The sequence below is a fragment of the Giraffa tippelskirchi genome, chromosome 5 (genome assembly GCF_054371585.1).
Source record: "Giraffa tippelskirchi isolate mGirTip1 chromosome 5, T2T-mGirTip1v1.2.pri, whole genome shotgun sequence".
Classification (NCBI taxonomy): domain Eukaryota; kingdom Metazoa; phylum Chordata; class Mammalia; order Artiodactyla; family Giraffidae; genus Giraffa; species Giraffa tippelskirchi.
The window spans coordinates 176,898,958-176,924,916 of record NC_137279.1 but is presented as its reverse complement, the minus strand read 5'-3'; the positions used below and the strand labels follow the sequence as shown (position 1 = coordinate 176,924,916).

The following is a 25,959-nucleotide window of genomic DNA, read 5'->3' as shown; positions in this document are numbered from 1 at the left end:
CGTTCAGGTTCCAAGCTTACATTCCCAGATTACCTATGGGGAGATGAAAACCTAGGAAGGGAAGATAGGAGGGAGGTAGAAATAGTTCTGTTTGGGACCCGGTGAGCTTGAAGCACCCGTGGAACAACAACTCAAGATGTCTAATAAGTAACTGAAAACTTGAAGTTCAAGAGTGTTAAGATTTGGGGAGTTACTGGTAGATTTTAGAAATGGAACTGAAGCCATGAGGCTACTCAGAAACTAGTAACACAAGGGGGGAAGCCAGGAGATCTTTAGAACAGTAACATTTAAGAGAAGGAGCAAAGAAAGAAAGAAACTGGAAGGGAATATTACAGGAGTGGGAAGAAACCAGGTTAATGTGACACATCGCAGAACCCAAGGAAGGGAGTACCAAGCATTGCAGGAAGGATGAGCATGATGAGAATTAAAATGAGAGACACAATGAGGTTACTTTGACCGATACAGAGAGAAGGAGATAGTGGTAGGAGATAGGATCTAAGTAGGCAGAGGTCAGATCAGACAGGACCTTGTCTTTAGGAGGTATTCTAAGTGCAGTAGGAAACATTAGGGGTTTTAAGCAAGGGAGTGAAGAAATGTGATTTGCATTTTGAACATCTCACTCCATTCTATGGAAGATTCGCTGGAGGGATTAAGAGTGGAGGCAGTTAGGAAGCTTGTCAGTGACTCAAACTGGGACTAGAATGGTAGGAGTGCAGGAGGTAAAAAGTGTTCAGGTTCAGGGTACATTTTGAAAGACCTTCCGGCAAGAGTTGCTAATGACTTGAATGTAGGGTAAGAGGAAGATAGGAATCAAGGAGTACTGAGATTCGGTGCTTGATCAACTGAGTAGATGGTGACGCCACTTACAGAGTAGGTAAGACTAGAGGAAACAAAAAAGGTGTAGGGAGGAAGCCAGACTCAAGAGTTTTATTTTGGTATACAACTATAAGAAGTATAAGATGCCCATTAGACATGGAAGTAGAGATTCAAAGTAGGCAATTGGTGATCCAAATCTGGAGCCCAGGAGGGGGAGTCGCAGCTAGAGACATTAATTTTAAAATCATCAACACGTCCGCAGCATCAAAGCCATGGGACTCCTGAACATTAGAGTTATTTCCCCTCTCACTTGACCCGACAAATTTGGTGCTCATTGCTTGGGGGCTGGGAGAGGCATCCGATGTCATCTCCACTGGGCAGAGGAAGCTGGTCCCATGGAACCTGAGAGCTGTACAGGAATCAGGGCAAACCTGGCCTTAGGGACTTCTTGCAGAGAAGTGATGCAAGAGAAGCTAAGACCTCACAGGTGAGGCTGAAGGTTTCACATCCTACAATCCTCCTACCCCTCCCTACAACACTCTGTTAATAACATTAATTCAGGAGGAAGAAAGGATACTCAGTCTGTAAAGCCAGTGAGGGGAGCCCCAGGTGAGGTCAGAGGTGCTAAATGCGGGAAGTTACCATGGCCTGCACTGGCCCCATGCCCTGCCAGAGTCAAAGCTCCTGAGAGTCAGCGCAAAAGCCACCACAGTTACAACAGTCGCAGGAGGGGACTTGGGCTTCAGAGAAGGGATTGCACCAACTCTTCCACCACTGATGTGAAGATGAGCTAGAGCTGGAGAGCTGAGACCAACCATCCCTTGATTCTGAGCCAACCAGATAAAAGCACTGAAGCCCAGAGCTTCTCAAACTTTAATATGTATTCACATCATCTGGGGATTTGGGGAAAGTGCAGATTCTGCTTTAGAATGTCTGGGGCGGAGCCCAAGAGTCTGCATTTTAATAAACTCCCAGGTAGTGCTTTTGCTGATGGTCCATGGACCATGCTCTGAGTAGCAAAAGGATGAAAGGTGGCTGTGGAGGCTCCCCACAGTGGAGGGGGTGTCCAGTTCCAAGGAGAACGTGCTTATATGTGCACAAAGTGACAGAACCTATTAAAGTGGAAATAGCCACCATCTTGTCACCACTGCAAGGCAGACAGTCATTTCTTGGTGGATTTCACCTTCCAGAGGCACTGGCATGGCTGTTAAACACTTGGGTTCTAAAGCTTGATGTCCTGAGTTTTACCTCTTAGGAGGTGTGTCATCTTAGGCAAATCTTCAATCTGTCTGCGTCTCCAATTTCCCCATCACTATAATGGAAATAATAAGACAATTATGAGGATTGGCTGAGTCAGTGGATAAAAAGTACCTAACACGTGGCAGCACAGTGAACCACCCTCAGTGTTTCTCTCCGTGCTCATAATACACCTTCTCCAGCAGTGAACGTGGACCCACACAGAGGCTTACTCTGCTTCTGGTACATGGTCAAAAAAAAAAAAATGCAACCCCCCCATCTGTCTCTTACTGAAAGGCCTGTATCCTCCCTTTCAAATTCCTCCTTCCCTCCTGCCCACTCCCACACCCCCTCCCCTGGCCCCCAGCCCCAGTGTGGTCTGGATGGGCCCCACAGGGGCAGGGACAGGGACAGGACGTGGGGCTGTATCTGACAGGAACCTGAGGGGCTGGCCCGGGAGGGGACTGGGGCCCAGCTTCCTGAAAGGAGGATGGGCTGAGGCAGGCACACAGTGCCGGAGAAGATGCCCTCCTGGGCCCTCTTGGCGGTCATCTCCTACCTCCTCCCGGCCCCCCAAAACCTGGCGCAAGTCACCAGCCAAGGTGAGGAGTGTGGAGGGTAGCAAACACCTATACCCAGGAAGATGGAGCCTTGGGCGGGTGGAGGGGGGAGGGAAGTGCAAAGTGGGAAGCCCCCACTGGTCCCTTACTCTTGCCCACAAACATGCTGGGGAGGACTGGGAGCCCAACTCACCAGCTGTTCCTCAGATGCCTCCTTGCTGGCCTCGGACTCAGAGTCCCTGAACTGTTTCTCTCGAACCTTTGAGGACCTCACTTGCTTCTGGGATGAGGAAGAGGGAGCGCCCAGTGAAATGTATCAGCTGCTGTATGCCTACCCAGGGTATGTGTTGTATCATATGTCTCATATATATGTATTGTGTATACACCACTCGCCTGTATCTGTCCTGTGCATACCGCAGCTGAGCCCTATTCCAGCAGCTTCCTTGCCTTTGGCCCTGTCAGAGGACTAGTCCAAGTACGAGACTGAAGTACCCACTTAATGAACAGAGGTGCTTTGGATACAGCCAGCTCCAGCCCCTACACACCCCCTAATCCCACCCAGTCCAGGCACTGAGAAGAAAAATGCTGGTAACGGAAACAGAAGTTGGGTCCTCGGGACTGGACAGGTGAGCGTGCAGGTAGCACAGACTTCTCCTGTGCCCACAGGGAGCAGCCCCGCGCCTGCCCCCTGAGTTCCCAGCATGTGATGCCCTTTAGAACCCGATACGTGTGCCAGTTTCCGGCCCAGGCTGAAGTTCGCCTCTTCTCTCAACTGCACCTCTGGGTGAAGAACGTGTTTCTGAACCAGAATCTGACCCAGCGGGTGCTCTCTGTGGATGCTGTGGGTAAGGACCATCCTCCTGTCTTCCTGGCCCCTCTGTTTGCCACCCTTGGGCCAGCTCCTAGAATCAGACTGAGCTGTGCTCTTTCAAGACTCCATGGGTGCACCCCCACTATCAGAGTCCCAGAGGCACCTCGAGACCCCTTTCTCATTCCTCTTAGCCTCAGCGTCCAGAGCTAGACTTCGTTTCACACCAGAGACACCCCGACCTTCCCATCATTAACCTATTCATTGACTCACTCATTCATCAGTTACAGAATACCTACTCTGTGCTAGGCACTGGGCTTCAGGACAAGGATGCACAGATGAGGAGAGGTCCCTGCTCTTGAGGAGCACTGAGCCTAACAACCTGTGGTGAGGTCACTACTCATCCGAGGACAGAACAGGATAAGGAGCCTCCCTGCCCCTGCCCCAGGGGCTGCCCTCAACCCAGCCTCGAGCGTCACTCTCCACAGCCCATGGGCTGCACTGTAGACTGTAGCACCCAAAGAGTTCTGATGTGCCCTGTCTCGCCCTTAGGCCTGCCAACTCCCCCCAGTCTCATCAAGGCCATGGGTGGGAGCCAGCCAGGGGAACTTCAGATCAGCTGGGAGGCCCCAGCTCCTGAAATCAATGAATTTCTGAGGCATGAACTCCGCTATGGCCCCAAGGACCCCAGGAACTCCACTGGCCCCACAGTCACACAGTTGCTGTCTGCAGAGACCTGCTGTCCAACTCGGCGGAGACCAAACCTAGCTGCAACCGCAGACCAGTCTCCATGTGCACAGCCCATGATGCCTCAACAGATTGGACCAGAGCAGACCTCCCCAACTAGAGAAGTATTCTGGCCTTCTGCTCCACCTCATATCTCTTACCCTCAATTTTGTCCCAAGAAAGGACAGGCTGTGCTTTGGGGAGTCCAGAATGGGATGGTCCTTGGAGAGTTAGCATAGGCTCTGATTAGTTCTCAGAAGCCATGTTTATTTAGGAATCTCCCACTTTGGGTCATTCAGACCAACACAACTGAGCACTTCAGGTCCCCAGGTTAGTGGGGATTTCCCTAAAAAGCCCCGAAAGTGAAAGTATCAGTTACTCAGTCGTATCTGACTCTTTACGACCCTGTGGGCTATAGCCCACAGGGCTCCTCTGTCCGTGGAATTCTCCAGGCAAGAATGCTGGAGTGGGTTGCCATTTCCTTCTTCAGGGGATCTTCCCCGACCCAGGGATCAAACTCGAGTCTCCCACATTGCAGGCGGATTCTTTACCGTCTGAGCCACCAGGAAAACCTAAAAAACCCTGAACTCCTCCTGAAACCCACCTACCTGGTCCCTAGTCTGTGCACGTATTTATCCAGTGAAGAAATGAGTGTCTCTCCACAGGCATGTTGTGGGGCTTCAAATATAAGAGATGGAGGCTCTCTTGGCTGAGAGGCAGACATAGATTGTGAGGATGGGATTCTTCTCCCAAGGCTCCATCTCTGACAATGAAGGGTGGCAGCTGCCTCATCTCAGGACTCCAGCCTGGTAACTCCTACTGGCTCCAGCTACGCAGCCAACCTGATGGGGTCTCTCTCCGTGGTTCCTGGGGATCTTGGTCCCTCCCTGTGACTGTGGACCTGCCTGGCAATGCAGGTGAGTCAACAGAGGAGTGGAGGAAGAGATAGAAAAGATCTCTAGAGAGGCCTGGGCTGGATATGGAAGCTCAGAGAACCATGGTCCTTCCTGATGACCTCAAACTTGCTACTGCACAGGATAAACTAAATTCAGGGAGAGAAGAAAGGATAGGAGCAAATGTTCAAGTTATGTGTGGAAAGATGATCTGGATACCCAATGGAGTAGGAGCACGTGGGCTCTGATGGAACTTCTTTCTCTGCACCCATGCTCAGTCTTTGCAACCCTATGGACTGTAGCCCATCAGGCTCCTCTGTCCATGGGATTCTCCAGGCAAGAATACTGGAGTGGGTTGCCATGCCCTCCTCCAGGGGATCTCTCCTTCTCTGACCCCAGGGGAAATTGGACTGCAATGCTTTACCTTGGACCTGACGAATGTTACCTGTCAGTGGCAACAACAGGACCATGCCAGCTCCCAAGGCTTCTTCTACCACAGCAGGGCATGGTGCTGCCCCAGAGACAGGTGAGAAGTGAACCGCTGATTGAGTTTGATGTCATGGGAGAGAAGCACAACTCTGCAGAAAGAAGGGAGAGTGTTCTTGATCCTCTTCAGTCCCCTCCCTTATTCCCCAAACCAAAGGCCCTCCATGTTCTCATCCACCAATGGGTATTGTATCCTTTCAACCTCTCTTCATACCCCCTGGGAACACATTGGTTTAATTCAATGTAATCATATCATCTGGAACATTACAACAGCCTACATTCTCAATCACTTCCAATTTACCCACCCCTGCATGCTGTTGACAAACTGACCTTTCTTAAACTTTGCATGGCCTTCTCCTACTCAAATATGTACTGCAACTTTTCACAATCCATCGGATCCAATCAAAACTTACTTGGTCTTCAAGCATTTCCACCAAACACCTCACTGATCTGTCACCTCCTTTATATCTAATATATAACCAAGTCTTGTTGATTTTACCTATTAAACATCTCTAGAATCGGTCCATGTTTATTCATCATAGCTATCATCCTAGTACAAGCCATCTTCATCTCTCAGGTTACTGAAAAGACTTACTAACTGATCACCTCTTGGATCCTCCAAAACATTCTCCACACAAGAGACGAAGTGAGTTTTTAAAAGCAGAAAAATAAATGCAACATTCTCTGCTTAAAACTCTTCCAAGATCCATAGCTTTCACTGATCTTAGGACAAAGAAAAGAATTCTATTGTGACTGTGTAAAGTTCTGAAAGACTCAGCCCGTATCTGTGCCTTCAACTCTATCTTATTCTAAGCTGCCTTCTGTGCGCTTTGCTCCAATACTGGCCTACTTTCATTCCCTCCTACCTGCCACAATCCCTCCTGCCTCTGGATCTTTGCACATGCTGTTTACCCAGCTTGTTTATCTTTACTTAACCTCTACTTATCCTTCAGATCTCAACTCAAATGTCACCTCCCCTGACCTTCCTTCTTAGGTCCAGTGGCACTATTATATATCCTTGTTATACCATGTACCTCTCCTTCTTAAATACTTAATGTAGTTATAATTTTATATTTATACCTTACTTGGTTATTGATTGATAACCAAATTCTCTCTCAGAGCTCTGTTGAGAAAGGCTGGTCTTAACTAAACATGATCCATGAGGGCAAAGTCAGTGTCTGCTTTTACTCACCAATGTATTCTCACTTACCATGGTGCCTAGAACACAGCAGGTGCTCAGTTAAAAAAAACAAATTATTGAATAATGACAAAAACCACTATTAACAGTTTTAGTGTATTCTTCCAGTTTTCTATGCATTTACATATATCTAAACATAATATTTAATTTTCAATATAAATTGGATCACATCATATGTATGATTTATTTTAACTTACTTTTTTTTAACTTAGTTTCTTACTTAAAAATATGTCTTGGACATCTGTAATGATGTAACTCATTCTTTCTAATAGCTGTATAGATTTCCATAGTATGAAGAGGGTGGCAAAACCGAATTCACACACTCTCTGTCAAAACCTGCTTCTCCTCTTCTTGTCCATCCTGCCATCAACTCAGTTTTCCACCCTGAACTTCTGCCTTTTCTACACCCTCCACATCCAATCAGAAACACTGGCGATTTCTACCTTTTCAGTACCCCCTTTGAATCCATCTGTTTCTCTCTACCCCCCCTGCCACAATCCTACTTTCAGATCCTCATCACTTCGCATGCAAAATTCCATGACATTGTCCTAATGAATTTCTCGGCTTCTAGTCCACCCTCACAGATCCTTTCTCACAAACTGCAGTTAGAGAGACTTTCCTAAAGTACAAAGCTAGGGATAACAATTCTCTGCTTAAAATCCTTGAATGTCTCCATCATTGCTGCAAGATTAAATTCAAGCTCCTTAGAAAGGCAATAAGGCCACCTGTGACCTTGATCTGCCCACACTTACGACTCCTCACCAAGCCCTCTGTGCTACAAACTTTCTGTACCACTTAGAATTTCCCCCAAAGTACCATATCTCTTATCTATGCACAAGCATGTGCCTAGGATGCCTGTTTGTACCCTTTGCTTGTCCTATTTATAGTCTAAGACTCATTCTAAGCACTGCCTTGTACAAGAACTATTTTCTGACCCTCCCCATTTGGGTTAGATGATCTTCCTTGCTACTCCCAAGCCAGCCTGTGCACATCACAGAAAAATACCATCTGTTTGTTTTTCTCCCTTTCCCAATGAAATGACAGCTCCTTGAAAATTTTTCCTCTGTGTATTCACTGGGTCTATCATAGTACCTAGCACATAGTATAAATTATTTGTTGAATAACCTAGTAAACATAAAAATACATAAAATGGTAAATGATTTTAGTAATAGCTAGCTATTTAGGGGTTCTAACCAGGAAGGAGACAGGATTTATTTGTTCAATAAACAACTGTTGAAGGTGACTATGTACCAGGCCCCAGGGATAGAGTGACAAGACAGAAGCTTCCAGCATTGTGGGGGCTTACCTTTTAGTTGGGGGAGGGGGATGGGGGGAGACCAACAAGAAAGAAAGGAGCAAGGTTAAAGGATAGAGACTAAGTGGAAGGGTGGGGATGGGTGCTAATTTCATGACTGGGTGGAGAAAGCCTTGCCAAGGGAGGTGACAGGTGAGCTGAGACCCAAGTGGTGAGAAGAAATGAGTCACGTGAGATCTAGAGGCAGGGCAATCCAGGGCAAGGTGAGCTGCAAAGACAGTGGATCTGGTATGTTTGCAGCACAGAGAGAAGGCCCATGTGGATGAAGGATCATTACCTTGTGTGAGACTTGTAGGAGATAAGAATGGCAAGGCAGGTAGGAACTCAACCATATGAAGTCCTATAGGCTCTGGGGGTGGAGTTTGGGTTTTATTCCAAGTGGGATGGGGAGCCATGGAAGGATTTAAGCAAGAGTGATGTGATATGAGCTTCCAGGTGGCTCAGTAGGTGAAGAATCCAGCTGCAATGCAAGAGACATGGGTTTAATCCCTGGGTCAAGAAGATCCTCTGGAGAAGGAAATGGCAACCCACTCCAGTACTCTTGCCTGGGAAATCCTTTGGACAGAGGAGCCTGGCAGGCTACAGTCCATAGGGTCAGAAAAGAGTCGGGCACCACAGCGACTAAACAATGTGACATCATATGATTTACATTTTTTTCACTTTAAACTTTTTATTTTGTATTGAGGTACAGCCAATCAGCAATGCTGTGATAGTTTCAGGTGAACAGCAAAGGAACTCAGCCATACATATATCCAAGTATCCATTCTCCCCTAAACCCTGCTGCCCCAAATCCAGGCTGCCCCATAACACTGAGCAGAGTTCCATGTGCTATACTACAGTTCCTTGTTGGTTGTCCATCTTAAATATAGCAGTGTATACATGACCATCCCAAATTCCCTAACAATCCCTTGCCCCTGGCAACCATAAATTTGTTTTAAAAAATATGAAGTGCTTCATGAATTTGCATGTCATCCTTGCCCAGAGGCCATGCTAATCTTCTCTGTATCATTCCCATTTTAGCATATATGCTGCTGAAGCGTTTACATTTTTTAAACATGTTTCTCTGTGCAATTAAAAAGAAATAAGAGTGGAAGCAGGATCACCATTTAGAAATATGCCTTAATCCAGTCAACAGATAATGGTTTCATCTAATGTGGAAGGGATAAAGGTCAAAATAATGGGATAGCTTTGACATATATTCTGGACATTATCAGATCAATATTTTGGGTCTGAATTCTGATTGCTGTGTGGAGAACAAATTGAAGGGAGTGACAGAAACACAGGCAGAAAAGCCAGTTAGGAGACTGTTGCAATAATCTATTAGTAAAATAACATTTAAAGGTGACTAAGAAGGCTGTCTAATGAGAACAGATTAAGAACATAAATATGTTTTGCTCCAGAAACATATGCTTTGCTTTACTCTTTGAAACAATCCCATTCAAAGTAGGTATTATTGACCCATTTCACAAATGAGGAAACTGAGGCAGAGATGAAAATCAAGTAATTTGCCCAGAAGACCTGAACTCTATAGCCCATGTTATTTCCCTATCTCATCTGGCTCTTGCTCTTTTTTTTTTTTTTTTTTTGGCTGCACTGGGTCTCTGTTGTAGCGCTTGGGCTTTTTCTCTAGTTGCTCCTCACAGGCTTAGTTGCCCTGTGGCATGTGGGATCTTAGTTCCCCAACCAGGGATCGACCCCCCATCCCCTGCATTGGAAAGCAGATTCTTAACCACTGGGCAACCAGGGAAGTCCCTACCTCTTTATTAAGAAGAAGATGCTGAACCCCAAAGCAAACCTCAGAAAAAAGTACACGGCGTGAGAGAGAAAGCCCTGGAGGCCTGTCCAAGGAACAAGTTAGATTATATTCCCTGTGAGTCTGGATTAGTCTCTGAGGCAGGCATTGAATCAAATGACTCTATTTGCCTGATTTGTAGGGACCCCATCTGGGAGAAGTGTGAAGAGGAGAAAAACTCAGGATCACAGTCCTCCCAGTTCTCCCGCTGTCACTTCAAGTCACAAAATGACAGTGCTATTCACATTCTTGTGGAGGTGACCACAGCCCAGGGTGCTGTTCACAGCTACCTGGGCTCCCCTTTCTGGATCCACCAGGCTGGTAAGGACTTTCTTCCCTTCTCCTCCCACACAGTTCCCACCCCTACCATGTCTGACCCCATGCCCAGGATCACCAACTCTGATACTTCTGACCCATGGCCCTGGTGACATGATGTCTCATGCACATAAGGGCTTAGGCCAGTCCCTGGTGACATCCCTGTAGTGCTCATCCCCACTCCAAACTTGCACTGGAGGGAGGTCTCCAGCGGGCAGCTGGAATTGGAATGGCAGCATCCATCAGCCTGGGCAGCCCAAGAGACCTGCTATCAGCTCCGATACACAGGAGAAGGCCATCAGGACTGGAAGGTACAGTCAAGGAACAAATGACCCCAGACCTCATACTCAGGGTATTTCTGAGTTTCAGGATATCTGTTATCAGGAGTGATAACCAAGATATCACTGTATATTCATGTATCCGTGTCTGGGCTTGTTTATCTCTGTTCTATCTGATTCAACTGGTATCTTAATCTCTTTTTGGCATGTGACACTGCTGACTACGCCTATTTAAAATGTTCTCTTCCCTTTGCTTTGGGATATGTCTCTCCTGATTCTCCTACCACTTCTCTGACTGAACCTCCTCACTCTCTCCCGGCTCTTCCTTTCCATGCTTCCTTAATATGTTGTGCTTCCCGCAGTCCCATCCTAGACTCTTTTCTTCTCTGAAAGTGTTAGTCACTCAGTCATGTCCGACTCTGCAACCCCAAGGACGGTAGTCCGACAGGCTCCTCTGTCCATGGAGTTCTCCAGGCAATAATACTGGAGTGGGTAGCTGTTCCCTTCTCCAGGGGATCTTCCTGACCCAGGGATAGAACCCAGGTCTCCTGCATTGAAGGCAGATTCTTTAGCAACATCTAGATGTTCTCCCTAGGTGAGTGCTTCAATTCCATGTTTTCAATGACTATACATTAACCATCCCAAACTTATTCCAACACCTATGTGGAAAATAACTTCTATACCATAGGTGAATTATCTAAACTCCTGAAGAGTCTCAGTTTCCTCACTGGTGAAATGGGGATAAAGCTATGTACTTTCCAGAGTTATAGTAAAAATTAAATATCTAGATACTTAGTATATTGTCTGGTAGATAGAAGGCACTCAATAGACATTAAATATTAGTTTCTTTCTCTACTTTTATTCTCATTTAACACATGTATATATGACTTCTTACCAGACAGTTCTGGTAAGTTTTAGGTAGACAGTTCTACCTAAAAGCCCCCTACGGCATTTCAGACTCAGTATATCCAAAACTGAACTCATTTTCTTCCCCAGACATTTTTACTTTTTTATTGAGGTATACATTACATAAAGTAACACAAATCTTAAATATACAATTGGTTAATTTGTACATGTGTATACATCCATGTAACCATCACCCAGGTGAAGATAAAGGTTGTTTCTGGTACCCCAGGAGTGTCTCATGCCCTCTGGTCACACATACACACTCTCCGAGGTAACTACAATTCTGACATTACCATTCATTAAGTTCCGGCTATTGTTGAACTTAATAAAATAAAAAAATACTGCATTTTTTCCTCAAATTTACTTCTGTTCCTTGTCTCTGACAATGGCACCAACACTTAACCCAGTTACTTCAGCCTGGAATTATCCTTGACTCTTCTCTCCTTTTCCCTTGTCCCTTCCCTCTATCAACAACTTAGTTGAGTTTATTGCACTAATAGGCCTCAAGTCTCTACTACCACTGCTTTAGTCTTATCTTTGACCCTCTAGCCCACGCATGCATGCTTTTAGTACACAGAACACTCTGTAACCCGCAATCAAGCAACTCAGTCAGCATAACACTCTTTTGAGGGCTCTGTGGTACCTTACTTATATTGTTATTGCTGCACTCATTACTTCTTGTAACTATTTACTTGTTTGGATGTCTTCTTCATAAGATATGTGAGGCCTTGTTTTTCTTTTTCCCCAATGCCTACCCCAGGGCTTCGCTTGTCACAAGCAGTTCATAAATGTTTACTACTGATCTAGGTAATGTCTCCCTGCTGGTATACACGATGTTTGTTCTCTCTTCTTGGTCTCTCCTCATATCCCCAGCACCTAGCACAGTGCTGGCATCCTCTACTGAGAGGATGTTATTTGTGGCCTGGTTTACATGGCTATGGGCTTCCCTGGTGGCTCAGGCATTAAAGCTTCTGCCTGCAACTGTGGGAGACCCGGGTTCGATCCCTAGCTCGGGAAGATCCCTTGGAGAAGGAAATGGCAACCCACTCCAGCACTCTTGCCTGGAAAATCCCATGGACCGAGGAGCCTGGTAGGTTACAGTCCATGGGGTCGCAAAGAGTCGGACACGACTGAGCAACTTCACTTTCACGACTATGAGTATCTGAGTGTGTCCGCGGTTTCCATCGCCCAACCTGGTCAGTGTGTGTACCGGATCTCTGTCGATGTATCATATGTATGTGTGTCAGGATGAGTAGTTCTGTGTGTAGATGAGTCAGTGTGTCGGGGGTGTATCACGCCAGGCAGGGAGAGGCTCTCTGTCCGAGTGTTCTCTCCAGCCAGTTTCCGCAGGGGATGCGTGTTTTCTGCCAGTGAGGCGCTTCGGAGGAATCCCCGAGGATTCAAGGCGGTAGGATTGGGGTCAAACAGAGGCCAAGTTCTCGAGGGCCCAACGCCGTCCCACAGGGACCCGGAGCCTGACCACCTGCTTGCACCTTTGCGTAGGTGCTGGAGCCACCTCTTGGGGCCCAGGGAGAGACCTTGGAGCTGCGCCCGCGCTCCCGCTACCGCGTACAGCTGCGCGCCAGGCTCCATGGCCCCACCTTCCAAGGTCCCTGGAGCTCCTGGTCCGAGCCAGTGAGGGTGGAGACGGCCTCGGAAACTGGTGAGGGCCGGGCAGGGGCAAAGGCTCTCTGCGGCTGCGCGAGTGGAGGGGCGGGGCTCCGACCGCACCAGGCTGCGGCTGCGCAGACATACCCGGCGCCCCGGGACAGCGAGTTGGGTGGGGCTGGTGGACCTGCCGGCAGGGCTCTGGCCAGGTGCCTCCCCCTGAGGGCTGACTGCTTTTTGTCCCTTAGTCTGGATCTTCCTGGTGACTGCTCTGCTCCTGGTCCTGGGCGTCAGCGCCCTCCTGGGCCTGCTGCTGCTGAGGTGGCAATTTCCTGAGCACTACAGGTACCGCTCCGGCCAGGTGGGAGACGGGGCTGTGATCGGGGCAAGGCCGGCGGCCCCTAAAGAAGCGTCCTCGGGTCACTCTATAACGCCCGCTCTCCAGACAATTTCACATCCAGACCTGTGGCATCTGCCGCTCCCCGCACGTCTTCTCTGGGAGTCGCACCGCCTCCTTACACTCTAACTTGTCCACTATGCGGGACACCTCAAACAGCCCCACCTTCTGGCTCCTCATCTCAGTAACAAGTCCACCTGTCACCCAAGCCAGACCTCTTAGGCGCCTTCCTCCCCATTATCTAGTCTGGTCCTGTCATTCCACCTCCTAAACCTCACTCAAAAACAGCACCCTTTCTCCAGCCCTACAGGCACTACCTGACTCACCAAAACGGAGCCCCTTCTCCCTCCAATCTAGCCTCACACAGCCACCAGAATAATCTTTCTAAAACGGCGCACGTGAACTTGTCACTCTGCCTCCTGAAGTTTCACTATTAGCTCCCCAGGATAAAGTCCAGGCTCTAGAATAACAAGCAAGGCTGTGCCCCTGTCAGTATTTCCACCTCCCACCCTGTGCATCAGCCTTGCCACACTGTCGGTGATTTCCTCCACAAGTCCAGTGGTTTTACTTCCCAGTGCCTTTGAACATAATGTCCCCTCTGCCAGGAATATCCTCCCTGGATGACTAATACCCATTTATCTTTAAATAACTTTCTTCACCAACTCCTAGGAAACCTTTCCTGACCCTCCCCTATTGGCTACTCTCTTTGTGCCCCAATACAGACTTCTTTCATAGTGCAGGAAGCATTCTACTGCATTCATTTCTTTATATGTCTTCCCTGCGCCTTACGTGGTCATCCTTAAATCTTCAGCACAGTGCCTGCCAAATAGCACACCCTTAAATAAATGCTGTTAATGAATGAGTTGTTTATGTGGGGAGACTAAGGCTGAGGATAAATGTCACTGGAAGTTATAAACATAAAGGATAGATTCCACACCACCTCAGTCCTTTGACTGGTAACATCTCTTTATTCTCGAGGACTCAGCTCAGAAGGTGACTCCTCCAGGTGGCCTCTTTTGACGGCCTGAGGCTGGATTAGATGCCCCTCTTTTGGGTTCACATCTCTCCTTGAACATGTCTTTGAGCTTTTAATCCTCTCTAATGTGTGAGTAACTTAATAAAAGCCCCATGAGTTCTCTTCATTCAACTAATTTCTTGAGAATCTATTTCGGGTCAGATACTGTTCTATACCCTGGACATCCAAGAATGAGCAAATAGACAAACCCTTTGCTCTCGTGGATTTACATTATATATATACATATATATACACACACATATATATAATAAGATTCTAATATACAATAAGTCAAGTACTATAAAGAATAATAAGCAGAGCAGGAGACAAAGAGTGATTGCAAAGGGAGGTGGTTCTATTTTAGACAGGGTAGTCAGGGAAGGCCTCTGTCAGGATGACATCTGAGCAGAAACCTAAGTAAAATGAGGAAATGAGTCAATGTTCCAGGCAGAGAGAATACAAAGTGCAAAGACCCTGAGGCAAGAATGTTTGAGGACACTCAAACTGCTTTTTTGAGCCTCCACACCACTGACTTCCCCCCACCACGTGAGGCTGCCTTTTCCCCCGTGCTCCTCTACCTTACTCTTACCTCTTCAAGCTTACTCCCCCACCTCACTGCCTCCTCCCACACACCTCAGTGCTCTCTCTTCCCTCCTAATTCACTCCCACAGCTCAGTCTCCTTCTCTTCCTTCTCCTCAAGGAGCCTGAGGCATGCCCTGTGGCCCTCACTTCCAGACCTACACCGGGTCCTTGGCCAGTACCTTAGGGATACTGCAGCCCTGAGTCCGGTGAGTGCACCTCCCCCCAGCACCACCCACCACCAATCCTGCTTAGAGTTCCTTGCCCCACCACACAACTTCTCCAAGGCCCTTGCCCCACAAGTATATCATCCCTGGGCCCTACATCCAGCCCAATCCTCCTTCCTGCACAGTCCAGGTCCTGCTCCCACAGGACCTGCTCTAATCCAGACCACTTTCCCCCCATCTCTCCCAGCCCAAGGCTGCAGTCTCAGATGTCTATGAGGAAGTGGAACCCAGTCTCCTTGAAATTCTACCTAGATCCTCAGAGAAGGCTCCCTTGCCCCTGTGCTCCTCCCAGGCCCAGTTGGACTACCGAGGATTGCAGCCTTCTTGCCTGGGGACCATGCCCCTGTCTGTGTGCCCACCAATGGCTGAGCCGGGGTCCTACTGTACCACTCACATCGCCAACCATTCTTACTTACCACTCAGCTGCTGGCAGGTCCCTCGCTCCCAGTACCCTGGACAGATCCAAACTCTCTAGTCCTCCCTCCTGAACCTCCTAACCCATCCCGTCCCAGCAACAACCATCTCAGATCTCACGTCCTTCCCTGTTGTCTACCCTTCTGGCTGGACTTCATAACACTGATCTTTCACCACTGCTGCTGGCATCAATCTGGGACCCTTTCTCCTCAGGGAAGGCTCATTTGACTAAGCTCCTCTAACTTGCACCTCCTTTTTCTCTGCTCTTTAATGGCAAAGTCCTTGAAAAGGAGTCTCCACTTCCCAACTCCCATTTGCTCCTCATACTGCTTCAATTTATTCCCTTGCTGCTGCTGCTGCTAAGTCCCTTCAGTCGTGTCTGACTCTGTGCGACCCCATAGATGAAAGCCCACCAGGCTCTGCCATCCCTGGGATTCTCCAGGCAAGAACACTGGAGTGGGTTGACATTTCCTTCTCCAATGCATGAAAGTGAAAAGTGAAAGTGAAGTTGCTCAGTCGTGTCCGACTCTTAGCAACCCCATGGACTGCAGCCTACCAGGCTCCTCCGTCCATGGGATTTTCCAGGCAAGAGTACTGCTACCACACTACTAATGAAACTACTAAGGCAAAGCTCACCTCAAGCTTTCTCATCACAAGATCCAATCAGATCTTGTTAATCCTCAACCTGTTTAATCTCTCAGTTAGCATTTGTCATGGTGACTACTGATTTCTCCATTAAATTCTCTCCTCCATGGCTTGCATGCATCACCATCTCTCCAGGCTCTGCTTGGGCTTCTCTGAGCAAACTGATAGTTGACAGCATAAACTCTGTGGAGTCAGAGCTAGGTTTAATTCCTATCTTTCCCACTTGCTAGCTGTGTGACCTTGAATAAATAACTCAGTCTTTGAGCCTTAATTTTCTCATCTATAAAATAGGGATAATACAGAATGCTATAGAGTTGTAAAGAGCATTTAGTGAGATATTCTAAGTAAAGCACAGTGAAAGAGGTTCCCGGATTAATGTCAGCAGCAGTGCCGACATAGTGCCAACTAGGACATAGTGTTTGAGATATCTAGACTATAGTAATTTTTCCTTCCTAATCTCTTATCTTGGCATATCTTCCACTCCTTAATTATTGCAGTCATTTAAGAGTCAATTTTTAACAGTCTCCGACCCATCTGCTCTCATAGCCTTTCTTAACATGCTGACCATTCTAAAGCTCTAATCTCCACCCTAGACTTTTACTATAGCACCTGTAATGCTTTATGCAAATAACTGTTTACATGTCTGTCTTCCGTTACTAGATTGTGAGCTCCTTGAGGGCAAGGGCTGTGATTCATTTGCCTCCCCCCTCCCCTACCCCCTAGCACCTAGAGTAGTGCCTGATTCACGATAGCAGGCCTCCAATAAATGTTTTCTAAATGAAGGAAATCTTTCTGGACAGCGCCATCTCATCCCATGCCAACCTCTCTCATCCTCTACACCATTCATATGCAGTGGTAAATATGCTTAGGCCATTCTGATTATGGATTCCCTGACCCATTCAAATTCTCAAAATGGTATTTTTTGCTGACTCCAAACATACCCACTATATCAGTCAGAGTCTTGGCAGAAATAGATGACACACACACACTCAACCTGGGTATCTGGATGAGAGTTTAATATAGGGCATATTTACAAAGATGGGGCAGGATTCAGGAAAAACATCCAGGACTAGTGCAGTATCCTGGGGCTAACAACAACTGGGAGGTGGTGCCCACCCCTTCCCACCCTGGGTATCAAGGGGTCACGGGAGAGAGTGGTTACAGAGAGGGCTGCCTGGCAGGAGCTGTGGCAGAGAGCTGCAGCCAACCTGTGGGGATGTGACAGTAATGGAGCCAAGTTGGGAACAAATAGCTCCTGCCTGTTCTCCCCCCCCAACACCTCCCCTTGACCCCCTGTTTATTAGTTTGCAAGCACTGCCCTAACAAAATACCACAAACAACAGACATTTATTGTCTCATAGTTCTGGAGGCTAGAAATTCAAGGTTTTAGCCGGGTTGGTTGCCTCTGAGAGCTATAAGGAAGAATCTGTTCCATTCCTCTCCCCTAGCTTCTGGAACTTTCCTGGTGTTTCTAGACTTGTTTCTAGGCCTCTCCTCCATCTCTGCCTTCATCTCCATAGGGCGTTCTCCCTTTACATGTGTGTATGTCCAAACTTCTCCATTTTATAAGGACGCAAGTCATATTGGATTAGGGCCCACCCAAATGACCTCATCTTAACTAATTATATTCTGGAGTGACTCTATTTCTAAATAAGGTCACACTCTGAAGTACTGGGACTTAAGTATCCAACATATAAATTTGGGAGTGAGGGACACAATTTAACCCATAACATCCTCTCGTTGGTGAAATACAAACAGAAACCAGAGCCCAAGGGAAGCCACTGACGCAGGCCATATGAGTCAGCCTCACAGGGCACAGAGCAGAGTAAAGGATGAAATGTGGACCCGGATGGGACAAATGGATGACATCTAGTATACTCACTTTCCAGACTTCCTTCCCCAAGCCATGTTCAAGGCTCCAACTCTACTCCTAGGGACTCAAAACTAGGATTGAGAACCAAACCACTGAACCTCTCACCTCTACACCGATTCAGTCATCATGTCCTTACCCCTTTTACTTACCAAATTCTGTCTCCTCTTCTCCATCTTCACTGAGCTATTATTACAGCCTCTACCAACTACCTCTGCCTCCAGTCTCTCTCACTAAATCCAACCTGTATGTTGCCTCCAGATTGATCTGCCTGTTCATCTCACTCCTTGCTCACTCCTTACCTCTAAATCTTTAGTTTGGCTCTTCAGAATTGATCTCATTCTCTTCTACTGTTTTGCTATGTGAGGATTAAAAGTGTTAATACAATGCCAAGCACATAGTAAATACTCAGTATTTACAGAGTTATCTTTATTATTATCCCAACTGGACTGTTCCACCCCCTGAATATTACCTATATTTTGTTCCCTCCATACCCTCTCCTTCAGGTCCTTCAGGTGAGCGTTCCCTTATTTAAGCAGCTCATCAGGTATCCAGACACCTTGCTCTACCAACAGGCCATTACCTGCCCTCTCCTATCTCCTCTGGCTCTTTTGCCTTCACCTTCAAAGATGCATAGGCAGGACTTCCCTGGAAGTCCAGTGGATAAGAACCCACCTGCCAATGCAGTTGACACTGATTCAATTCCTGGTCCAGGAAGATCCCACATGCCTTGAGGCAACTAAGCCTGTGCACCACAACTGCTGAGTCCAAGCACCCTAGAGCCCCTGCTCTTTAGCAAAACTGCTCTTCAGCAAGAGAAGCCACTGCAATGAGAAGCTCCAGCGACCCAACGAAGGGTAGCCTCCTGCACAACTAGAGAAAGCCCTCATGCAACAACAAAGACCCAGCATAGCCAAAAATAAAAATTTTAAATAAAAGATGCATAGGATTTTAGTGCTGGCATTCCCTCCAGCTCCCATGAACTGCCCTCTTTCTCACTCTCAAATTTCTTGTACAAGTAGCCCATGCTTGCTGCCTCCATATTCTCCCCACCCTCCTTTCTGCAACCCCTTTCAAAGGAAACCCGAGCACCCCCTCCCCTGATCCCAAGGTCACCCATGATTTGTTTCTCAATAGCCAACTCTGACCTCTTCTGTCATCACTTGACTATTTTGCATATTAGAATTCCTCCCACTTCAAGGTCCATGTCAGTACAATTGCCACTGGCTTCTGCCATTCCTTTATTTTTATTTTTTTATTTTTTAAATTAAAGGTCTTTTTTAAATGGTCTTTTAATAAATTAATTTTATTTATTTATTTAATTTTTTGGCTGTGGTGGGTCTTTGTTGCTGTGGGGGCTTTTCTGTAGCTGCAGAGAGTGGCTACTCTCTAGCTACAGTGCACAGGCTGCTCGTTGTGGTGGCTCCTCTTGTTGCAGAGCACAGGCTCTAGGACACTCGGGCTTCAGTAGTGTGGCGTGTGGGCTCAGTAGTTGCAGCTTCTGGGTTCTGGAGCACAGGCTCAGTAGTTGTGGTGCACAGGCTTAGCTGTTCCATGACATGTGAGATCTTCCTGGATCAGGGATCAAACCGCTGTCTCCTGCACTAGCAGACCAATTCTCTACCACTGAGCCACCAAAGAAGCCCTGTCATTCCTTTACTTTTCAAGGTTCAAATTCCCTGAAGTGGTACCCTTGTTTACCTTGTTGTTCTTTTCCTCTACGATGACCCTTACTCCAGAAACTGCAAATTGCTGGCCATGCCTTGTCCTCAGAAATGTTTTGTTTGGCCCTCCCCTGAATGGAGACGCTCACTGACTCCATTCATTTTATCCTAGCAGATAAAAGTCCAAACTCCTTAGCTTAACATTATGGCCCTGACCAGCTTGACTCCTTTTATGTCCTCTAGGGTTCAGGGACTCCCCATTTCCAACCCTAAGACACTTAAATCCTTGTTTTCCGAGCTAATTGGAAAGAGATAACATGAATGCTTCAAAATTAAAGATAATAACAATATCATTTGGGTGAAAACTCCAAAATTTTCTCTGTCATAATTAGAATTGCTTTTAGGCTAATGATTGATTTTTTTTTTTCCTAGCCTCTCTCTGGGACAGTGTAGAATATGGTTAGACTGCTGAGGTTAGTTAGATAGTTTGGCTTCACTAATTATTATTGGCTGTGTGCCTTTGGGCAAGTTTCTAACCTGGTTTCTTTCTTTTTTTTTTTTTGTAAAAAGGGAATAAAGTTTCTGCCTTATGGGATTAAGGATTACATGTAGTAATGTACGTAAACTCTTTAAACATCATAGTTAGCAGATGGTCAGTAAATGGTGCCCATTATCATTTTTATGATTGCTGCTTCACCTGTAAGTATATCATACAATTCACTGAAGTCACTATTAGAGCTGCTGTTGCTGCTGCTAAGTCGCTTCAGTCGTGTCTGACTCTGTGCGACCCCATAGACGGCAGCCCACCAGGCTCCCCCGTCCCTGGGATTCTCCAGGCAAGAACACTGGAGTGGGTTGCCATTTCCTTCTCCAATGCATGAAAGTGAAAAGTGAAAGTGAAGTCCGTCAGTCGTGTCCGACTCTTAGCGACCCCATGGACTGCAGCCTACCAGGCTCCTCCATCCATGGGATTTTCCAGGCAAGAGTACTGGAGTGGGGTGCCATTGCCTTCTCCCCACTATTAGAGCACTCTATTGAATAGGAGTCAGATCTGGACTCCCACCAGCATGTGACCTTGCACAAACCCCGTTCTGGGCTACGGTTTCTTCATCCATAAAATACGGGTGTATTTCTGGGGTGGGGAGATGCACCATGCGCAGATTAGACTCATGGATCTCTAAAAATCCTGACATCTCTTAAGCTCCATGAGGGTCAGCCCCAGTTTCCCTCACAGGGCTAACCAATCTTATCTTCCTATATCTTCCTATATCAGACCTATAGGCAGGTCTGAATCCTGATCTTTTTTCTTGACCATAAGGAATTCACCCCTCTTTCAGCCTCATTTCCCTTGTTTCTAAAACAACAACAAACAAAACAGTTTTTGAAAACAAACACAGGCATTTCCTTCCTAGCAGTGTTCCCGCAGCACTAAGCTAACAATGGACGCTCTGGCCTTCTCTCTTCTGCTTCTAAGTTTCTCAATCATCTCCTGCAGCGCCCCACTCCCAACCCGCCTGCCTGCCTTCAGTCCGGCTGGTCGGCCACTGCCTTACACTGCTTTCTCTAAACAGGATTAAGTGCTTTAGGTCATTCCACCGAGTTCTGCACTTCGTTTCATAAAAACGATCCTCAAGCATGAAGCGTGAAGGACGGGTGCAGGGGAGACTGAGGAATGAATGAAGCCAGTAGGGGAAGGCAGCCAGCGCAGGCCCCGCCCCCAGACGCGCCCCGCCGCGCCCCGCCCCGCCCCGTTTCCCGACACCTGGTGGCGTAGAAGCCGCCTTTGCCTTTCTCCCTACCCTTCAAATCCCGCTCTCCTGCTGGACTCCCGTGAGACCTGCAGCTTCCCCCGGAAGGCCCGCCCCCTGTGCCGTGGAGGCCAATGGGCGAGGGCGACGGTTGCGACGGTTGGATTTTGAAGGAACCAATGACTGCTTGGAGCGGAGAGTTTAAGTCGTCCAAGTCCTCACTGCTAAGGCCTGTCTGGGATCAGAACCTGCTCTAAACTGACGGTGAGAGACGGCTGGACTGAGTGAACTGGTCTGGGATCGCTGCCGAGGGTGCTGGGCCGGGAAGGGCTGCGGCCAGGGTGGTCCTGACTGTAGTCGGCCGCCCCAGAGCACGGTCGCTTCTCTTACTCTCGGGCTCAGCGGGCAGCCACTGCAAGGAACCCTCTCCCTCCAGACGCTCCAATGGCCCAGTTCGTGTTCGAGAGTGACTTGCACTCGCTGCTGCAGCTGGATACACCCATCCCCAATGCACCCCCTGCGCGCTGGCAGCGCAAAGCGAAGGAAGCCGCGGGGCCGGCCCCCTCGCCTATGCGGGCAGCCAACCGATCCCACAGCGCCGGCAGGACCCCAGGCCGAACTCCCGGTCAGTAGGGTGAGGCGGGTCGCGGGAAGGGAAGACCAAGGGCTTGAAGCAGCCTTCACGCCTCCTCCCCCTGAGCCGGGTCTGACAGTCTGGCTTCCCTCTCCCTGTCCCAGGCAAATCCAGTTCCAAGCTTCAGACCACTCCCAGCAAACCTGGCGGTGACCGCTATATCCCCCATCGCAATGCTTCCCAGATGGAGGTGGCTAGCTTCCTCCTGAGCAAGGAGAACCAGCCCGACAACAGTGAGACGCCCACCAAGAAGGTAGGTGTCCCAAGGGACTTCTGGCAGGAACCTGGTCTGTGAAATCTAGATGATAGCGCCACCTCATCCCCACCCTTATGTGCCAGGAACATCAGAAAGCATGGGCTTTGAATCTGAACGGTTTTGACATGGAGGAAGCCAAGATCCTTCGGCTCAGTGGAAAACCACAAAATGCACCAGAGGGTAAGATGTCATTCTATCCCCAGGGCTCGGGGTGGATGAGATGGCTGTCTGCCTTTTCCACCTAAGACTAAGGGGAATGAAGTGCTTATCTGGCCTTCCTGGCTAAAGGCACGCGGAAGTGTCAATCCTCCCAGTGTCTAGACCCACTCTGTTGCCACAGGTTACCAGAACAGACTAAAAGTACTCTATAGCCAGAAGGCCACGCCGGGCTCCAGCAGGAAGACCTGCCGTTACATTCCTTCCCTGCCAGACCGCATCCTGGATGCCCCTGAAATCCGGAATGACTACTGTAAGTGCAGTCTTCTTGTCCAGCGGATGGAGAAAGAGGGAGAGACGGGGACAAGGCAAACAAGACAGCTCATGCTCTTCCCTTCCCCCTCTGGTAGACCTGAACCTTGTGGATTGGAGCTCTGGGAATGTACTGGCTGTGGCTTTGGACAACAGTGTATACTTGTGGAGTGCTAGCACTGGTGACATTTTGCAGCTGCTGCAAATGGAGCAGCCTGGGGACTATATATCTTCTGTGGCCTGGATCAAAGAGGGCAACTACCTGGCTGTGGGCACCAGCAGTGCCGAGGTGCAGGTGAGACTTGTCCTGGTGCTGCAGTTCTGTTGTACCCAGACCCAGGGGGCTTGCCCAGCAGGAAGATGTTAATGCCAAGTCCCGATCCTCACGGTCTTCTCTCTCTCTAGCTATGGGATGTGCAACAGCAGAAACGGCTTCGAAACATGACCAGTCATTCTGCCCGAGTGGGCTCCCTCTGTTGGAATAGCTATATCCTGTCCAGGTCAGTGGCTTTACTAATCTGTTACAAAATCAGGTTTTGGCCCCCCTCTCCCTGGACTGTACACCTCTGAACAGAAGCAGCTCTGGCAGCTCTGTTCCCTTCTCCCCTCCTGCAGTGGCTCACGCTCCGGCCACATCCACCACCATGATGTTCGGGTAGCAGAACACCATGTGGCCACACTGAGTGGCCACAGTCAGGAAGTGTGTGGGTTGCGCTGGGCCCCAGATGGACGACATTTAGCCAGTGGTGGCAACGACAATTTGGTCAACGTGTGGCCTAGTGCTCCTGGAGAGGGTGGCTGGGTTCCTCTGCAGACCTTCACCCAGCATCAAGGGGCTGTCAAGGTGAGTGGGGCTGGGCTGGGCCTCTGCAGACTCTCACCTAGGAGAACCTGGGGACTATTAAGAGGACATGGGATGGTGGAACTGAGTTAATATGTGTGCCCAATAACTCCTGTCTTGCTCTAGTACCTGCTGACTTCACCTTTATCCCACCTAGGCTGTAGCTTGGTGTCCCTGGCAGTCTAATGTCCTGGCAACTGGCGGGGGCACAAGTGATCGACACATTCGTATCTGGAACGTCTGCTCTGGGGCCTGTCTGAGTGCTGTGGATGCCCATTCCCAGGTAGTCTTCCTTATTCCAGCCTCACTCCCAGATGTGTTCTTATTCTGTATAGCTTTCCTGGGCAACCTCCTCCCCTCCAATGGCTTCACCAATGCAATACTGGCATGATCTCCAAGCTCAGACGTCACCCTTGAATTCCAGACACATTTTCAACAGTCCACAGCCAGCCTGTCTCTAACCCCACATTCTATAAGGTGGCACCACCCTAGTATGTCCCAAATTAAACTTGTCACTTCCCCTTGCCTCCCTGAAATGTGTGTTCCTCCTCTGCTATTTGGGACTTCCCCAGTAGCTCAGATGGTAAAGCGTCTGCCTACAATGCAGGAGACTTGGGTTCAATCCCTGTGTTGGGAAGATCTCCTGGAGAAGGAAATGGCAACCCACTCCAGTATTCTTGCCTGGAAAATCCCATGGATGGAGGAACCTGGTAGGCTACAGTCCATGGGGTCACAAAGAGTAGGGATACTAAGAAATCTGAACAAGTTAGACTCTTTCATCTTCCTCACCTAGCCACCAAGATATATCAGTTTTCCCTCAGAGTATCATTCACATGAGTCCCCTCCCCTTGGCCTCATCCTTCTTCCTGTGGAGACTCACAGCACTGGTCTTTTATCGCTTCCCTTTCTGTCCTCTATATTGGTCTGGGTAGTCTGTTTCTGTCCTCCTCAAGCCCTGCAAGGGCTCCCAATTACCTACAGTGTATAATCCAAATGTTTTAGAATGATATTTGAGGCCCTAGCTCAAAGGTGGGTCTCCCTGCAAGCACTGCAGCTTCCTGACACCCCCCTGCCCAGTACATGCAGACTTTGCTTTATTCTAGCCTCAGGCTCTGGAGCCAGAGTTCAAATTCTGGCTCTGTCACCTACTAACTTAAATAACTTAACTTGCATGTGAGCTTAGACAACTTACTGAACCTCCTTCCAATTGATTCATCTGTAAAATGGGTAACAGTTCTAACTCTCAAAAGGGTTTTGTGAGGACTACAGTTATTCAAGTCTGAGTCTGTAGCCTCTGGCAGAGTGCCTAACACCATGGTGGATGCGGTTCCGATTTGAGTAGTGTCAGCTCTATGTATGTCATGCCCATGCCATTTCCTCTCCACAGGTGTGCTCCATCCTCTGGTCTCCCCACTACAAGGAGCTCATCTCAGGCCATGGCTTTGCCCAGAACCAGCTGGTTATTTGGAAGTACCCAACCATGGCCAAGGTGGCTGAGCTGAAAGGTAGGTGCTAAGTGACAGGCACAAAAGGGCACATATTGTATGACTATTTGTATGAAATGTCCAGTAGAGGCAAATGCAGAGACAGGAAACAGATTAATAGTTGCCAGAGGGTGGGAGGAGAAAGTACTGAGGAGTGACTGTCTTTATGGAGTGATGAATTATCATTGTGATGGTTGCACAACTTTGTGAATATACTAGAAACCAATGAATTGTATGCTTTAAAAGGATGAATTTTATAGTATGTGAATTGTTAATTATCTCAATTAAACTGTTACAAAAACTCTCAAAATTGGAGGGCTATAGGTACCTACTATCCTATGTATTGCTCTCCCTTTTTTCCTCCTCATATCCCAGGTCACACAGCCCGGGTGCTCAGTCTGACCATGAGCCCAGATGGGGCTACGGTGGCGTCCGCAGCAGCAGATGAGACTCTGCGGCTGTGGCGCTGCTTTGAGCTGGACCCTGCCCGGCGGCGGGAGCGGGAGAAGGCCAGTGCGGCCAAAAGTAGCCTCATCCACCAAGGCATCCGCTGAGGATCAACCCCTCACAGTGTTTTGTGGGGTTTGCTTTTTGTCTTGTTTTTTTTTTTTTACTTTTCTAATAAAGTCATGTCTCCCTCTCTTCTGGCACGACCACTGTCCCAGCAGCCTTCCCAGAGGCTCCTCTCTACTGTGATTAAGGAGCTAGAAACATCCATCCTGCAGGCACCTTGACCATCGCTCCTGTTTGCAGACAGGCTGGCAGGTTTTGTACCCACC

At 48.2% G+C, this 25,959-nt stretch overlaps 2 protein-coding genes, 1 long non-coding RNA gene and 1 other non-coding gene across 13 annotated transcripts; 2 read left to right on the top strand and 2 right to left on the bottom strand.

Annotated features, from left to right (window-relative positions):
* Positions 1-1,671: 1,671 nt before the first annotated feature.
* LOC145506964 (uncharacterized) lies at positions 1,672-21,619 on the bottom strand. Its single transcript, XR_014054470.1, has 6 exons — positions 21,549-21,619; positions 8,316-8,498; positions 5,485-5,617; positions 4,755-5,047; positions 2,806-2,892; positions 1,672-2,128 (listed from the first exon to the last, which is right to left on the bottom strand). It is a non-coding gene; the product is annotated as an uncharacterized LOC145506964 (long non-coding RNA).
* Positions 2,534-17,002, top strand: MPL (MPL proto-oncogene, thrombopoietin receptor). Of its 9 annotated transcripts, none has more exons than XM_081492643.1 (13): positions 2,534-2,654; positions 2,820-2,952; positions 3,279-3,457; positions 3,973-4,271; positions 4,901-5,063; positions 5,439-5,565; positions 9,973-10,151; positions 10,314-10,456; positions 12,833-12,992; positions 13,186-13,282; positions 15,051-15,138; positions 15,344-15,667; positions 16,601-17,002. In XM_081492643.1, exons 1-12 carry the CDS (start codon positions 2,576-2,578, stop codon positions 15,629-15,631), a joined length of 1,935 nt encoding a protein of 644 aa, XP_081348769.1. In that variant the 5' UTR covers positions 2,534-2,575; the 3' UTR covers positions 15,632-15,667; positions 16,601-17,002. The 9 variants fall into 9 exon arrangements, with proteins under 9 accessions (XP_081348769.1, XP_081348774.1, XP_081348770.1 ...); XM_081492648.1 differs by adding an exon at positions 3,175-3,238 and having other exon boundaries at positions 3,330-3,457; positions 4,153-4,271; positions 15,344-17,002; XM_081492644.1 differs by adding an exon at positions 3,175-3,238 and having other exon boundaries at positions 3,330-3,457; positions 15,344-17,002.
* Positions 8,976-9,078, bottom strand: LOC145508043 (U6 spliceosomal RNA). Its single transcript, XR_014055312.1, has one exon. It is a non-coding gene; the product is annotated as a U6 spliceosomal RNA (small nuclear RNA).
* Positions 21,620-21,646: 27 nt separating the features above from the next.
* On the top strand, positions 21,647-25,830 carry CDC20 (cell division cycle 20). 2 transcript variants are annotated; one of them, XM_081492651.1, is made up of 11 exons: positions 21,647-21,761; positions 21,934-22,122; positions 22,236-22,384; positions 22,471-22,567; positions 22,728-22,856; positions 22,954-23,150; positions 23,261-23,355; positions 23,471-23,699; positions 23,854-23,979; positions 25,084-25,201; positions 25,556-25,830. In XM_081492651.1, the coding sequence occupies exons 2-11, from the start codon at positions 21,942-21,944 to the stop codon at positions 25,732-25,734; spliced, it is 1,500 nt and encodes a 499-aa protein (XP_081348777.1). In that variant the 5' UTR covers positions 21,647-21,761; positions 21,934-21,941; the 3' UTR covers positions 25,735-25,830. The 2 variants fall into 2 exon arrangements, with proteins under 2 accessions (XP_081348777.1, XP_081348778.1); XM_081492652.1 differs by having other exon boundaries at positions 21,934-22,126.
* The last annotated feature ends 129 nt before the right edge of the window (positions 25,831-25,959 follow it).